General features: G+C 41.5%; 1 protein-coding gene across 1 annotated transcript in view; it reads right to left on the bottom strand.

Moving 5' to 3' along the window:
• Window positions 1-14234, bottom strand: part of FAM107A (family with sequence similarity 107 member A) — an 81655-nt gene extending 67421 nt beyond the window's left edge. Inside the window, exon 1 of the mRNA XM_063426864.1 lies at window positions 13819-14234. Within this exon, the coding sequence (XP_063282934.1) occupies window positions 13819-13900 (82 nt within the window). The 5' untranslated portion in view covers window positions 13901-14234. The remainder of the gene's footprint in view (window positions 1-13818) is intronic.
• Window positions 14235-17042: the final 2808 nt, after the last annotated feature.

Below are 17042 nucleotides of genomic sequence, written 5' to 3'. Positions count from 1 at the left end.
CCTGATAGCACCAATCTGGGGAACCAACATATCCAAAAATCACCCAGATCGGTTCAGGGGTTCGGGATTTCCATGGAAGTCAACAGTTCCAGGGAATTAGGGCCAACGGTCGATCTCTCTTTCTGGAGTACAAAAGTACATAAATCACATGTGTTTTTAAAGGGCCCATAGTCTTTTGGCAGGAGGCTGGCAAGCAGGCCCCTCCAAGAACATGTTGCAGAGGCATTTCTGACACAAAATATTATATACAGTTGTGCTCAAAAGTTTTCAAACCCTGGCAGAAACTGTGATATTTTGGAATTGATTTTAAAAATATGACTGAACATGCAAAAAAAAATAAAAATTTTTTTTGAAGGTTAGTGATCATATGGAGCCATTTATTATCCTTTAGTTGCTTGGCTCCTTTCTACATCATAATGATAACAAAAATCACCCAAATGACCCTGATCAAAAGTTTACATACCCTTGAATGTTTGGCCTTGTTACAGACACACATGGTGACATACATAAGTTAAAATGGCAATTAAAGGTTAATTTCCCACACCTGTGGCTTTCTAAATTGCAATTACTGTCTGTGTATAAATAGTCAGTGAGTTTGTTAGCTCTCACGTGGATGCACTGAGCAGGCTAGATACTGAGCCATGAGGAGCAGAAAAGAACTGTCAAAAGTCCTGCGTAACAAGGTAATGGAGCTTTATAAAGATGGAAAAGGGTATAAAAAGATATCCAAAACCTTTTAAATGCCAGTCGGTGCTGTTCAATTACTTATAAGGAGTGGAAAATTCGGGGATGACTTGATACCAACCCAAGCTCAGGTAGACCAAGAAAGTTCTCAGCCATAACTGCAAGAAGAATTGTTCAGGATACAAAGAAAAACCCACCGGTAACCTCAGGAGAAATACAGGCTGCTCTGGAAAAAGACAATGTGGTTGTGTCAGGGAGCAAAATATGATGATACTTGAACAAAAATGAGTTGCATGGCCGAGTTACCAAAAAGAAGACATTACTGCGCCAATGCCACAAAAAAGTCCGCTTACAATATGCCCGACAACACCTTGACACAATGTAATTTGGAGTGGAGAGACCAAAATAAAGCTTTATGGTAACAACCCTAACCGGTATGCTTGGAGAGGGGTGAACAAGGCTGGGACAGAGGTCCAGTACTCTGAGTACCTCCGCCAAGTCTGCTTCCTCGTAGCTATCAGGGACCCTGGAGCACTTCAGACACAGTCGCCGAGGCTTGACTGGGATCACTGAGGGCCTTTTCCACCCTGGACCAGACTACTGTTTTTATAGCCCTTGATGCACTTCCCATCAGCAGATTTCCCCAAATACCAGACAACACTTGGTGAAGGTTAAAACAACAACTAACTTTAATGAATATTGTACACATATTTTAAGCCACCAACAGTCTAATTTACATACAACAGGTTGATAAGAGCACTATAGTACAAGGAAGGGTGGGGTAAGGCAATAGCAAGGGCTGATGGGAGATTGAGGAGGAACAGGGCAGCTAGGTCAAACTGGTCTGGCAGTGTCCCTGGGACAATGCCCTGCTGAGGAAACAATAGGACAGGAAAAATGGGGAGGGGAGAGGCACAGACGAGCAATACATTCAACATACCCTGCACCAATAAAGGGCACAGGGTGACTAAAACCCAAAAGAAATCTAGGGACCCACACATAGTGTCTGCCTTCCATCCCCAGTGATGGTGATTACTGTCACAAAGGCCTATAGTGAAAATCTTTATCATTTTAACCGCAGATTTTAGCAATTCGATGGTTACTTTTTTAGATTTAAATATTTACATTAAGAACAATAAAATACACACAAAAACTCATTTTAAAGATGTAAATGTGAACAACTATATAAGTACAGACAGTTGCCACAACAAGATATGGCTGGATAGCATCCCCAAAAGCCAAATTATGAGACTCAAAAGAAATTGCTCAGAGACATTAACTTTTCTGGAACAAGCAAACACACTAAAAGAGAGTTTTACACAAAAGGGATATGATGCAAAAAATATAGATCTAACAATCAAGAAAACAGCTGCAATAGATAGAAACCAGCTAATACATAAATTAAAACCCCTGCCAAACCAGGGAAATCCAGATTTTACCCTACCAATTGTTTTAGATTATAATAATAAAAACAAACAACTGAAAAAAATGTTAACCAAGCACTGGCACTTATTAAAAGAAGATGAAATTCTGGGAAAAATAATCCCAGATAAACCGAAAATAGTATTTAGAGGTGCTCCAAATTTAAAGATGCATTTAACTAAGAATTTTACAAAGAATAGTCCTAATAAAACCAATAATTTTATGGATAATAAAGGTTTTTATAAATGCAATTGTTGCATAGCGTGCAAGAAAACTAAAAAAACAAAAAGAATGGTGACAGAATTTAAATCTAATAATACAGGCAAGAAATACAATATAAAAGACGTCATTACATGCAACAGCAAAAATGTCATTTATTTACTGGAGTGCCCGTGCGGCCTCCAGTATGTGGGCAGAACTATTAGACCCTTAAAAATAAGAATAGCAGAGCATTGTAGAAACGTCGAAAAAGGTTTAAAAACCCACTCTGTACCCACACACTTCTGCTTGCACAACAATGACCCCAAGCACCTTTCATTTACTGGTATAGCTGTAGTAAAAAAACATTGGAGGGGAGGGGATATTGTCAAAAAGATCGGCCAGATAGAAATGAAGTGGGTGTACCAGCTCGACACCCTACACCCTAATGGGCTGAATGCAGATTTTGATCTTTACAATTTTCTATAATTATATATTTTTATATATATTTTTATATATATTTTTTATTAGCTCTTAATGGTTTTTTAATCCTCTCAAAGATCTGCTTATTTTTATTTTTTTATTTTTTAATTTCATATACATTTTTACTCTAACAATTTTTTATTTTATTTTATTTATTTGTCTTCATTTCGTTCGATCTTTTTTACATTTATCAGCACCCCTCTATATATCCACTTGTTCTGCATGATTCTTGGTTTTATATACATTACCCTGCCTGTAATAATATAACACAGGATGACCTTGATTTATAATTTTACGTTTCCATTATATTTATTATAAGCAATTTTAGCTCTATATACTTATGCTACACCATATATTGATATATATATATATATATATCAAATTACCCCTAAGGTTGAGAGTACCCCACTTTTATATTGCTTTAAGTTAATGTAATATTCGTTGAAATGTTAGTAACACCTTATAATATACTCAATGCCCATAACCAATATGGTGGTTAAGCATTCAGATTACTGTGCCCACATTCATTTTTCTATTGCAGTTATTTGCCTATACAGACGCTCTGGAACGCAACGCACGCTGTTTTCGGACGTTGCGTGCGTTCCACCTAAGCGTCACGATCATTCTGGCCAAGATTCCGGAATGACGCATCTATCACGTCATTTCCGGTACGACGCGAGTGCCGCGTCATCATTCTGGCGACACCTGCGTTCCACAGACATTACCCGGAAATGGAAACGAGCGTTCCAGGACAGCGAATCCGGAACTAGAAACCACTATACCACCAACTAACTTTCCTAATTGACAGCCATATATAAACGGATCCATGAGGGAGATGATCCACACTTCTGAAGAAGCCCTGTGAGGCGAAACGCGTAAAGTGGACTTTTATTTATACTTGTAATTATACCTGTTTGTTTTATATATTAAAGTACTTCTTTTAGCCTACTTATATATATATTTTTATTATTATTACCTTCTACTCCCTGGATCCTGCATATCCCTGGTGGGGATTATACCACCTAGGCTGTCTATACTAGAGCAGGTTATATGCTCTAGAAATTGTAAGTATAATTTTTATACCTTTTATACTTGTTACTACTCTATCAGTACGTACTTCACCATATGCTGCCATATTTTTATTTTTGGATTTTATGATCTACGCACCACTGCACCTTGGAAAATCCCTGAAGCAATACCACCATATATCCCGAGACGGGGATTATACCGTCCAGGCGCATCACAGCTGAGCTCTGTTATAGCTCATCCCCATGTGAGTGGACTGTGTATAGCTTTATTTGACCTTTCTTGTTTATTTACTGTATTGCACTATTATGTTTTGCTTTTTATTTTGAGGTTACCATCCATTGTCAAAATTTACATCGACTATATGTATGTATAATTTTTTATAATTTTTTATACTAATACCTCTAGGCGCGGTATACACTCCTCTCTTCCGATTTCTATTTCACATACAAGGTTTTGGGAATCCTTGTTTTGTACACTGCTGCCTGCCCATCACTTACTATAGCGAGCGCTTATTACCCTCTGCTTTGTGACTATAGTGAAAAGAATACCATCCCCACTGTGAAGCATGGTGGTGGCTCACTGATGTTTGGGGGGATGTGAGCTCTAAAGTCATTGGGAATCTTGTGATGGCAATATGAATGCAGCATGTTATCAGAAAATACTGGCAGACAATTTGCATTCTTCTGCACAAAGGCTGTGCATGGGACGCTCTTGAACTTTCCAGCATGACAATGACCCTAAGCACAAGGCCAAGTTGACCCTCCAGTGGTTACAACAGAAATAAGTGAAGGTTCTGGAGTGGCCATCACAGTCTTCTGACCTAATTATCATCGAGCCACTCTGGGGAGATCTCAAACGTGCGGTTCATGCAATACGACCAAAGACTTTGCATGACCTGGAGGCATTTTGCCAAGATGAATGGGCAGCTATACCACCTGCAAGAATTAGGGGCCTAATAGACAACTATTACAAAAGACTGCACGCTCGCATTGATGCTAAAAGGGGCAATACACAATATTAAGAACGAAGAGTATGAAGACATTTCATTTTTTTCTTTGTTGCCATGTTTTGTTTTATGATTGTGCCATTCTGTTATACCCTACAGTTGTATATGAATTCCATAAGAAATAAAAATGTGTTTTGCCTACTCATTCATATTTTCTTTAAAATTGGAACATGTATTACCAATTCTCCAAGGGTCTGCAAACTTTTGGGCATAACTGTAGTCATAGTCTAAGGCAGGGGTTCTCAAACTGTGGCCCTCCAGATGTTGCTGAACTACAACTCCCATGATTCTTTGAATTACATAAATAGCCAGAGAATTATGGGAGTTGTAGTTCAGCAACATCTGGAGGGCCACAGTTTGAGGACCCCTGGTTTAAGGGGTAGGGGATTTCTGTTAAAGTGACAGTTCTAATTTCTTACACTTACTAGGCTAAACTAAAGTGAGAACTCTCGGGTCAAGTGAATTAAAAGTGAAATTCTAATATAAGAAGCTCAACTAGAAAAAATTCTCGAAGTCCACTATGTATTCAGTTTCTCTCATTATTGTATTTTTCTAATTTTTTCTTGTACTCCTGCTGCCACTTTATGCACTTTATCTAAAAAAAAAAAGTCACTTGCCATGACAAGCTGTATAAAGTTGTCATAACTCTTCATTTGCAAGGTATAAACCATCTCAAAGGGGTGTTAATTACACAGAATCATTCATTTGGATCATCAAAAGAAAATGATAATGCACATGAAAATTAACAACTTTGCATCCAACAACATGTATAGATACGTTAAGATTTGGTTTGATATCAAAATTATTATACAAAATAGTGATATTTGAACAAGTAGTACGATCAATAAGCACTAAAACACCAATAACAAAAAACATGACAAATAGGTGAAGTGCTCTCCAGTGTACAATACATAAACAAACCATAGTTAAGCATCTATAACACTTTATATATGTAGTGAAAGTCACAAGAACACCCATATAAACTAGAGCCAATAAAACACTAGATATATGAGCCAATAAGGTTGCTGCACTCATTGGACATATGGTGGACTGGACCATACATGGTAACACATGTATGGAATTACATAGCATAGACTGTAAACATTCAGTAGGATGGTTAAGAGATATAAGGGTAAACTCACGTCACATTTGTATGAGCCCACAACGTCAGCGCGAACAGAAAATATCATGGTGTCAATAAGGGTGACACCCTCCATACTTCTGAAGACATTAGCTATGATAAAATACAGTAAAACAATCTGTATTTGTATAGTTTAGAAGTCATTTACTACTAACAAGAAAAAGTAATTATAAAACCATGTAAAGAGAATTTTAAATGAGTGGCAGATATACATTTCACGCACCATTGGTGCAGATTTAGGAAAACGGTTACTGAATCTTTTGTATTTAATTTTCACTAAGTGTTTTTGTGCTATTTGTTATATTATATTTTTTCATTGTTTCTCCTCTTGATCCCTTACCATCATTTCTGATAAATCAGTTGCTGAATAAAATGGCTTGTACTCAGTCTGAGTTTGTTTTACCTTAAAGTGTTCTTTGTTTTCTCTCTACTCTATATTCAGAAGTCTTTATTTGGAACTGATGATAGTATTTACTATGAACATAATCAAAACAATGATAAAATAAAACACCACTTTTCTGAACACTTTGCTAAATTTTGTGTGAATAGTTTCAGACTGTGTTTTGGGCTCATACACATGTGAGTGTACCCATACACCTCTTCTGGGTACCTGATGACTTCTGCTGAATTGTTTTCCAGCCTATTTACTGTGAGATCCTGTATACATATTTCCATTTAAGGTTCAACACTTGTGAGACCACATTGTTGGTTCAGTAATTTATTCAACCAGAGCCAGTTGTTTTAATGGGTCTATTTTATTTGAGTTTTAATTTGTGACCTTGGCTGTAAATTGTGTTACACAGGGTTCACTATTGTTTGTTTTCTCTTTGTTCATATATTGTACACTGGAGAAAGAAACACTTTTTAAGCCCCTATAATTTAATCTCAATTACTTTGTTATGGAGGCTAGAGTCAATGGGCGTAATCTTACCTTTAGGGATTAAACTGTTCTCCAGTAGAGACGTTTTTTTCCTGTTTGTTCAGTGATGGGCTGAGAGTTTCACCTTATGTTGTCAGCCTATAACTGGACGCACATTGCTAATAACAGTACTGTTGGCTGACGCCCTCAGTTTATCATTGGCTGCCAAGACAAATCCTTCCTGTACTGTGTGGCAGCCAAGGAGGACTGAGGGCTAATGGTGCCCAGCAGGGCAACTTCAGAGGTAAACCATTTGTAAAGGGCTAAAGCCCTGGCAGTAAGACAGTACCCAAGCACTGCTACCACCATAACAACTTATTAACAATGAAGTTGTTATGGTGTGCAAGAGGAACTGACACTTCCAAAGAAGTGACATTCCCTTGTTACTTCACCCCAGTGGCTATTTCATTGATTACTTGAGTTAATTATTCAGCGGTGGTAAAAATAAAAAATAAAAAGTTGCTTCTACTTGTGTAGGTGGAAAAATCCTGTACTGCTAACTTCTAGATAGCCATTAGATTGTGCTAAAATTTAGATTGTGACGATTCCTCTTTAGGTATTAAGATTTCACAGATTTTTTTTTTTTACACTCCACCTACTTGTCACACACTCATTTGTTTGATGTGTTTTGCTTCATATTGCAAAGCAACATTACATTAAATAATTAACTGCTTTCCTCTTTACTTTTGCAGTGGCCCAAAATGTGTAGTTAAACACACAGTTTCACCAGCACGCTAGTCATTGTCTGAGTGCAAAGGATATCACCAATTTATGCAGCGTGCTGGAGCCTCTACAGGCTCAATATGTACAGTAAGCATGTCAAACAAGTGGCCCACACAATGCTAATTTTTGTGGCACGGCTGTCCTGGGGACGATTTCAGCTGTGACTGCGACCAGCCGCAAGACAGGAAAAGTATTTCCTGATTCTTGCTCTCCGAGCCACAAGAGGGCAGTGTGGCTATGTGTCTGCAGAGCAGACCAGAGCAACCACTCCCCCTTCCCTCCTGCTCGCAGTGCCAGAGGAGCATCTGGAGCTGGAGGACAGACAGCAAATCGTAAGGTAGAAGAGGGGTTTGAGGGAGGGAGGCAGTGTATTAATGGGAGCAGTGCTGTACACACGATCCATGGGGCCCCGGTGCGAAAATTGTTCCGTGGCCTCCCCCCCGCGCTTACTCTTCGCGGGCCGGGGCCGCAGCACATGGCGGCGGGCACCTTGTCGCTGGGCTGCGACCGCAGTATGTACGCCACTCCATGCAGATACATACACTTAAAGGACCACTATAGGCACTCAGATCACTTCAGCTCAATGAAGTGGTCTGGGTGCCAGGTCCCTCTAGTTCTAACCCTGCAGCTGAAAACATAGCAGTTTCAGAGAAACTGCTATGTTTCACTGAGGGTTAATCCAGCCTATAGTAGCTGTCTCACTGACAGCGGCTAGAGGCGCTTCTGCGATTCTCACTGTGAAAATCACAGTGAGAAGACGCTGGACGTCCATAGGAAAGCATTAAGTAATGCTTTCCTATAGGCGGTTTGAATGTGCGCGCGGCTCTTGCCACGCATGCGCATTTGGAGCTTGGAGGCGGAGAGATCCCCAGCGCCAAGGGAGCCCGGCGCTGGAGAAAGGTAAGTGCTGAAAGGGTTTTAACCACACTCTCACGAACAGACACATCCACACTAGCTAACAGACACACACCCAGTGACAGACATACATACACACTCATTGTCAAACCTGTCACACTGTCGCAAGGTCCCTGAGGAAGTCCCTGTAGTGGGAAGAAACGCGTTGGACTATTTGTGGACTTAATTCTTTTATCCTAAGCTGATTGATTCTAACTTATATGTGAGTAATAAATGCTTTTTGTACTTTGCACAAGTTCTTCTGGTTTTCTCACTCTGGATGTCTCTTCTTTTTGCATCTCTCTCCATCAATGAGATTGAATAATTTGGAAAGCAGAGCAACACCTGAGAACAACAAGGAGTTGTGATACGCCTTATTTTCACTGAAAAAGTGTGAGTGACCCACTTGGCACATATCACTTTTTAAATAATTTCATACAGAGTTGCACTATGTTATTTTTTATTTCCCTATAGTTGGATTGACCCATATTTTGGTTTCATGTTTATATGGAAGATCTGAGGATATCTTCGGGTTAAAATCTACTATTTAGAGGAAAGTCGTTTATTCATTTCTTCATTTATCACACCTGGTGCAAGGTCACATTGGTGATATTGTATTACCACTAAGCTATATAGTGAAAGGATTTTGTATTTTGTTTTATATATATACATACACACTCACTGACAGACATACACACTCACAAAACATACAATCTCACTGACAAACACACACTCACTAACAGACACCAAACAGACTCAATAACAGACACACACAAACTAACACGCTCAGTAACAGGCACAGACAGTAACACACACACTTAATAACAGACACACACAAACTAACACACACAAAAAAACTAACACACTCACTGACACACTAGCAGACACACACTTAATAAGACACACAACTAAGACACACAACTAACACACACAGTAACACACAGACACACAAAAATTAACAAACACACTAACACATATATACACACACTCATATTTTTATTTATTTATTATTTAATCCGCCAGCCTCCCTACCTTTGGGAGTGCTGAGGGGATACCTTGGGGTCCAGTGGTGTCACCGGGCAGGCGCGGGAGCATTCTCCCCTGAGCGCTCTCTGCCCAGCTCCCTCGCGCGCCACTTACTGATACAGTAGCCGGAATGACATCATATTTCATTTCCGGTATCAGTGCGGTGCGCGCGAGGGACCTGGGTAGAGAGCACTCAGGGGAGAATGGTCCCTCGCGCGCCCGCCCGTCCGTCCGGTGACAGCACTGCCAGCCTCAGGGGGCCCTGAGGTGGCTAGCTCCTGGGCCCCCCAGGAGAAGAGGCTGGCAAACTGGCATACATACCCGGTCAAAGGGCGGCCGGGCCCCCTGGTGGGCCAGGCCCGGTCGCAGCTGCGACCCCTGCGACCACGGTATGTACGCCAGTGAATGGGAGGGAGCAGTGTATTCATTTAAGAGAGGGAAGGGACGGTGTATTACATTGGGGAGAGGGGCAGTGTATTACAAGTTTGATGATCTCAGACAAAGTGAAGAACACACTCATAGAACTTAAAAATAAACAAGATAACGTAATTTGTTTTTTACAGCTGTGCAACAGCATACATTCACCATTTCAGTTCCATTAACAAACATTTCTTAATATGTCAAGGTAGTTGGACTGAAACGCTGGTTATATGCAAATACACGTCTCCTTAAAATAAATTAGCTCTTTTGTTTACTTTGAAGCCCTACAAGCATGAGGAAGTCCAATGTCAGTTAGGCAACTTTTTTTATACTATACTTTTCTAAATAAACCTACGTTTCTATGAAAACTGATGATTTTGTTTTTTTGCGGCCCACATAAACATAAACCTTGTTTATTTGGCCCGTGTTAGCCTTTGAGTTTGACATGCTTGATGTACAGGAATGTTGATAAGCACTCTGGGAAGGAGGAGGTAGCAAGGGCACTAGGTACATGATGTGCCCTGCCAACAGTGTGTGGGTGCTTACATTCTGATTGCACTGTCAGAATCAGAAACTTCCTTCCCAAAAATAACAATTGTTTCTTTATATGCAGATTATATGTATTCTTGCACATTCTGCTTATTATGCATGTTATTTGGGGAAAAAAAAATTATAAAGGCAAATCTTTAGTATTCTGCATTTTAATTATCTAATCAAGGTATAAGGATTCATAGACCACTATAGGAACCAACAAAAGGTGACAGTTGACTCTCTTTGCATCCTATCCCATAAAACAATGTAGTCTCTACGTTTTCATATGATATTTTTTTGAATTTCAAAGAAATTCCAACACAGTCAACATAAGTATTTCATAATCAAAATTCTATCTTTCTGAAATACTCCTTATAAGGACACTCCAGGCACCACAATAACTTCATTAAATGATGCTGCTATGGTGCCAGGAGGCCCCCAGAGGCACTTTTACCTCAATCGGTTAAACCGTTCTTTAACAATTTAACCCCTAAGTTGCCTCTAGCGGCGATGAGCACCCCCCCTCCTGTCAGCATCCGGCTTCTGAAATATAAATTTCAGCAAGTGTGGCATGCCACTGGGCAGGGGCACCACTGAATGACTGAGAGTGGTCAGCTGATGTTCTCAGCCAATCAGTGACTACCCATTCACAAAACTGGTTTGAAAAGAAACAAGCTTTTTCAAGCCAGTTTTGTGAATGGGGAGTCACTGATTGCTTGAGAGCATAAGTTGAGGGCTCTTAGCCTCTGCCCGGCAGCACTCCTGAATCTGAAATTTCAGAAACCGGATGCTGCTGGTGGAAGGGGGAAGGTGGTGGGGGTGAGTGGTCATCTCCGCTGGTGGCAATGTTGCGGTTAAACCATTTGAGAACAATTTAACCACTTGAGATAAGTGCTTCCAGTGGCCTCTGGGCACCATAACAACGTAACTTAGATTAGGTTGCTTTGGTGTCTGGTGTGTCCCTTTAAGTGACTAGTAGGTGACAGAGCAACTCTATGGCGTTAGTAATACAAATCTGTAGTCTTAACATTACAGTGTTCTTCTCTTTATTAAACTTCAGGGTCCTTCTTTATTTTTTTTCCCTGCAGTTGCTTGTCCTGCCCCCTATGACATCACGCTGATGGATCTAACGGTTCAATCCAATGGGCACTAAAAGTGCATGCGCAACTCAGGTCTCACAGTGGAAGGGCCTCTAATGAGTGTCAGGTAGACCGCTACAGGGTGTATTTAACCCTGCAATATAAGCATTGCCGTATTTACTAAACTGCAATGGTTTATATTGCAGGGTTAAAACTAGAGGACCCTGCACCCAGATCGCTACATTGACAAGGGGGACAAAATTCCTTTACATAAACTCTAAAGCATAATTGGGCTACTAAGATAAATACTTAATAAAATTGCACTTTTACAAAATCATATGTTTAAAGAAGTTTTTACCATCTGGTCAACATGTAACTAAAACAGTTTTGTGAATATATTTAAAGTTATGAAATGTTATGAACACTGTCTGCTTAGATTACTATGTTACTAAATCTAAATGCAAATAACTAATTGTGTTAATGTTTAGCATCTATTTTAGTTGTATTAGCTTCCCATAATATTTCTAATTCAAAGTTGCTGATTTTTTATAAAAATATTTTTTTAATAAAACGATGTAAATTGATTTGCAAATCATCTTTCCTACTAGGCGTAATTCAACCTCAGGTAGCATCAATAGCTAGCCAGGAACAAATGCTAATTCTGTGCAAAATTGCACAAAATTGGCAACATGTATAGCTTACTGGTGCCAGAAAGCCCATGCCATCCCTTTCCTTTCATCTTTCCGACAACCCTGGCCTCTTCCCCCGCTGGAACCAAGGTAGGTTTTAGCATTTCGTTTTGAAGGGGGCAGACCAATGCTAGGGGAGGTTACACCAGCCAAAATCATTGTTTTTTTTTTGTTTTTTTTAAAGAACACTATAGTATCAGGAATACAAGCGTCTATTCCTGACACTATAGTTTGGAAACCACAGTTTAGGCCTCAAGCCCCTCTCGGCTCAGGTTAAAAAGATATAAAACTCACCTTTCTCCATGTTCGCGCAGGTCCGATCGTCACTGACTCTAACCATGCTCCACCTTCAAACGTGATGATCTCAGACAATCCAAAGCTTTCCCATAGGAAAGCATTGGGAGGCTATTAAGCATTTGTGGCAAATGCTGCGCCAATCAGCATCTCCTCATGAAGATGCATTGAATTAGTGCATCTCTATGAGAAACGTTCGGCGCCTCCATGCACAGCGTGGAGATGCTAAATGTGCACATCACTGACTCAGAAAGCCCCTCTAGTGGCCATCTGAGTGACTACCATTAGAGGTGTTACTAGGCAGTAATGTAAACACTACCTTTTCTCAAAGCAGTATTTACATTAAAAAGCCTGCAGGGACAGGCTGTAGACACCAGAAGAACAAACATTAAGCTGTAGCTGTTCTGGTGACTGTAGTGTCCCTTTAAAACACAGTTTTTTGGTTTGAGTAACCCTTTAAGTGCTAGTTGCATGGCTATTCTGCATTGATTAACAAATTACACTTGTTGTCATCATCTGGTCAGGAAATAGTCTCACAGATGATCCTAAAGTACATGGTATGTAATCCCGAGAATAGGAATTTCCATTTCATAGGCGGTGAGTTGGAATACAACATCTATAGGGTGTTTTATCTCATAGCCCTCTTCTTGTGGAATCAGTCACCAGCATAATCCATCCACTCCTATGATTATCTAGATTTCTGGACTGCCAACTTCATAGTGAAACTTGCCAATATAGAACCCCTTAGTCACTAGAAAGGTTCTCTCTCTCTATAATGTACACATAGGTTTAACAGTGCCGCTGCTGCAGAACCTCTTAAATCCTATCCCCCTCCCCCCCCCATACAGAAGACGTGCTTGTACAAGACAAGACATAGTTTAACCTTTGTAAGATATTTCTATTTGTACTAATCCAAAAGCAACAAACAAGCCCTGACATAATCATCTAGAGCCATGTTCCACTAAAATGAAAAATAAAATCCTAAAACAAACAACCCCACACTCAAGAGGCAAATGGGGTGATGTATGCTGAAAGCAAACGATGTCCCAATGCGTGCCCTCTATTCATTTCAGCAGGATCTGATTTACCACAACAATGATTAACAGGTCTCTCTCTCTGTTTCCAAGGGGCGATGCAGGTATTTGCCACAGACCCAAGTCATGGCAATCACACCAACACAGGGAGGGGAGGAGGAGAGGGTGGGGGGCAGAAACACCCCATGCCCAGGTCACCTGCCCCCCTTGGGAGATTAGATGAAGTAATAAGAGGCACATGCTTACCAGACTTTACCAACATTGCTCTGTGCATTCCAGTGGGTGCAGTATCAGGCACCCTCACCCGGTCAAACCACCTCTGAGACATGGTGCTTGCTCCCTCTCTGTTTTTTTTTTAGACTGCCACGATGTTGACTGCGAGTGCTGTGCAATGCCTTATCCTGCTCTGCAGCCCTGCATTGCCATTGGAAGAGCATTCACTTCTGCAAGATCTTTTTCAGTGAGAGAGAGAGAGAGCGTCACGTGACTCCCATTCCACTCTAGCTGGTGGTGCCCTCCTCCCCTGCTGACAGAACATCAGCTGAAGCCAAACCATATCTCAGTCACCCTGCACATTGCAGAACAATTAACACTCTGCGTGCCGCCCCTGCAACACTGCAGAGGAATTAACACCCTGTGTGCCGCGAGAGTGGAGTGTAGAACGTTACTGAAACCAACGGCTGCTCTTTGTGTTCTGTTATCTGTGCTTGATACTTTGTAGCAGAACACACCCACTTTCTCACACAGCTACTTTACATAATAAACCAGAGGAGTTGATGACTTTATGCTCAGGTCTATCATAGGGGAAAAAGCAAGAGGGGAGCCTCCATAAAGGGTGATATAAACATATAATCATATATATGCAGAGAATATTCAAGGTTCTCTTCTCTAGCCCATCTGAGTGCTGGGAATGCTATGTGATGCTTTGCTCACCTTCGTATGCACTCAGGAGCATGTCAGGCATGCCCTGCTATATTATGATGTAAGGACATTTCCATTTTTTTTTTCATTTAATTTTATTTTAGGTACGATTGGGGGATGGTGAGCATGATATCAGGCAGGTAGACAAGCAGTTAAATATTTAAATGTTCTGTTCTAGGGGATCTCTGAAAACTTGCTGTTCATCTCTCTTACACTGGGGGCACAGATTGGGATGCCTGATTTGCTGTGTGTAATTTAGCTCTTTTTTTGAGAGTGTTTGAGATCTGCATATTTGCAGTATTTTGTCTTTTCTTTTTAAAGCATCAGCAGTTGCTGAGGTGTTGCCCAATGCCACTTAAGCTATAGATTTTCAAGCGAGGTGGTATGATGTAATGCATCTCACTGAAACTTTCAAATAACACGATTTGAGTATGCAATGGTATAATCATTCCAAAAAAGTGTTATTCAATAAATTGTGATTTGTTGGTGACAAAAGTGAATTTTCTAATTTTTACCAAAATAGTTGAATTGGAAAAAAAAAATCCTTTAAGTCAGTGGTTTCCAGTTCTGCTATTTTGGATGGAAAATTAAATCTTTCTTTTATTGAGGCATAGGGTTATGGTGATACAGAATAAAGAGAGGGAGACTTGCAGGGGTTACACAGGTTAATATCGTCATATCAAGTTACAAAATCTCCAAGAGTTATCCGCCTCATTTTATATATTTTTTATAAACAAGCTTAAAACATTGAGCCATTCTAACATGTGTGTTATAATGTATGTCTAGGTTATCCTGCTTAATTAACATGACGTTGATACATCCAAACATATTTTGTGTAAAAACATAAAGAGATCGGGCTTTACAATAGTAACACATTAGTTTAAGTACGCTTATGGGTCGTTCGGTGAAGACGATTGTAAGCAAGCTAGAAATAGATGCAATACAGCAAATCAAAGCTTTACATTCAAGGGTATTGTCATGTGGAGCATCTAAAGTGAGTGATTCAGGTTAAAACTGAGCCGTGGAGACCAAGATAGGCACAAGTTAAACTGAGACCACAGGATTATAACAGTCGTTTAGTTTAGTTATGCTAACAGATAACAGGTAGGCCAGTATATCGCATGAAATGCCACTTAGTGTCTCGTGCAGCTAAGCCTAGGTATGGTGTTTAACGGCCTATGTCAGCCAGACCGGGATAGAGGGTTTACACTGGTTTCAGCAGCCTATTAGCAAGTCGGTTCGCCAGTAGGGGTACCGCTCGAGTGGCCTATGGTTTTTGCACCGTATGGTGGCAAGTAACAGTAAGATATATGTGGGTTAGGAGCCTAACAGAATACACCAGCATAGTCGCCTTAGTGTGAGCAGCAAGCAGCTTAAAAATATCGCTGGACAGGACTGGTTAAAGGGTATACATGAGACATTGGACATATAGAGGAGACATATATTACATCGCTGAAATATAGGGCAGCATGCATGGTGACTGCCTGGAATAAAAATGTCCCTTCTGTTACTGTGTATCGTCCAGTGGAATATGCCTGCTGTGCTCCGGGGTGTATGGGTTCTGTCCGTTGAACCATGGGTCAAGTGTGGTCAGGCTGTCAGGTAGTCCAAAGCAGCCCATAGACAGGTTCCTGTGGGCGGTATCCGGGTTGTATGGCCCAGAACATGGGTAGGCTTATAGGGAGTCCATATTTGGTGGTCGGTGGTACCTCAGTTGCTTGGTCGTAGGATTTCCCGGCGTTGTGACATTGCCAGCACCATGGGTCACCAGCCTTCGGCCTGGGGCCTTCGTAGGCGCTCGCGCCCTTGCGCCATTGATCCCATCAACAGGATCGTGGGCCCCGGGTTCCGCCGGGTTGCGGTCTGTCCCCGGGGGATATGGCAGGCTGTAGAAGGGATCCTCTTGGTGAGCGCCCAGCCCAGAAGAGGGGTGTGTGGTCCCACAGGTAGCTCCGTCTCCAGGAGTAGAGTGATGCGTGCCAGTGAGTTACCGGGTTTAGATGTTGCTGTCCGGTATATGTCACCACAGGATTGCAGCTTTGTATTCCATGCTGGGTCCTGTCTGTAGTCTGCCTCTGGGTCTGCCGGTCTGGCCTCGCACACGTGGCCGCCGCCATTTTGACTGCGGGTCTCAGGCCTTCTCGGTGGGTAAGTAGTGCCTCCGAGTGTGGTCATAAGGCTTGGACCGGGATCACCCCCCCGGTCCGGTGGGGGGGGAACAGGGCCGGACCTGCCGATGTGTTGTGCGTTTGATCGGCTCCGTCGGGCAGGATAGCGAGGTGGCGGCCGTCCACCTCACTCACCGCCAGGTCAGGTCCCGCTTGGTGCTGCAGGGATCCCGCCTCCGGGGGACTGGAACTTCAAGAGCGAGCCTCACCCCGACTTCGGTAGTCCGCATACAAGGTAGTTGGTCGCTGGGTGCCCCATAAATCGCGGGTTATAGCGTGTATATCACTCGGTCTGCAGGAGCTGCTCTTCCCTGCGACCGCTCGGCTCGGCGGCCCGGCCCCGCCCCTGGATGGAAAATTAAATGCTAATTATTAAGTCAC

The sequence above is a fragment of the Pelobates fuscus genome, chromosome 7, assembly GCF_036172605.1.
Source record: "Pelobates fuscus isolate aPelFus1 chromosome 7, aPelFus1.pri, whole genome shotgun sequence".
Lineage (NCBI taxonomy): Eukaryota > Metazoa > Chordata > Amphibia > Anura > Pelobatidae > Pelobates > Pelobates fuscus.
This window is presented reverse-complemented; position numbering and strand designations above follow the sequence as displayed.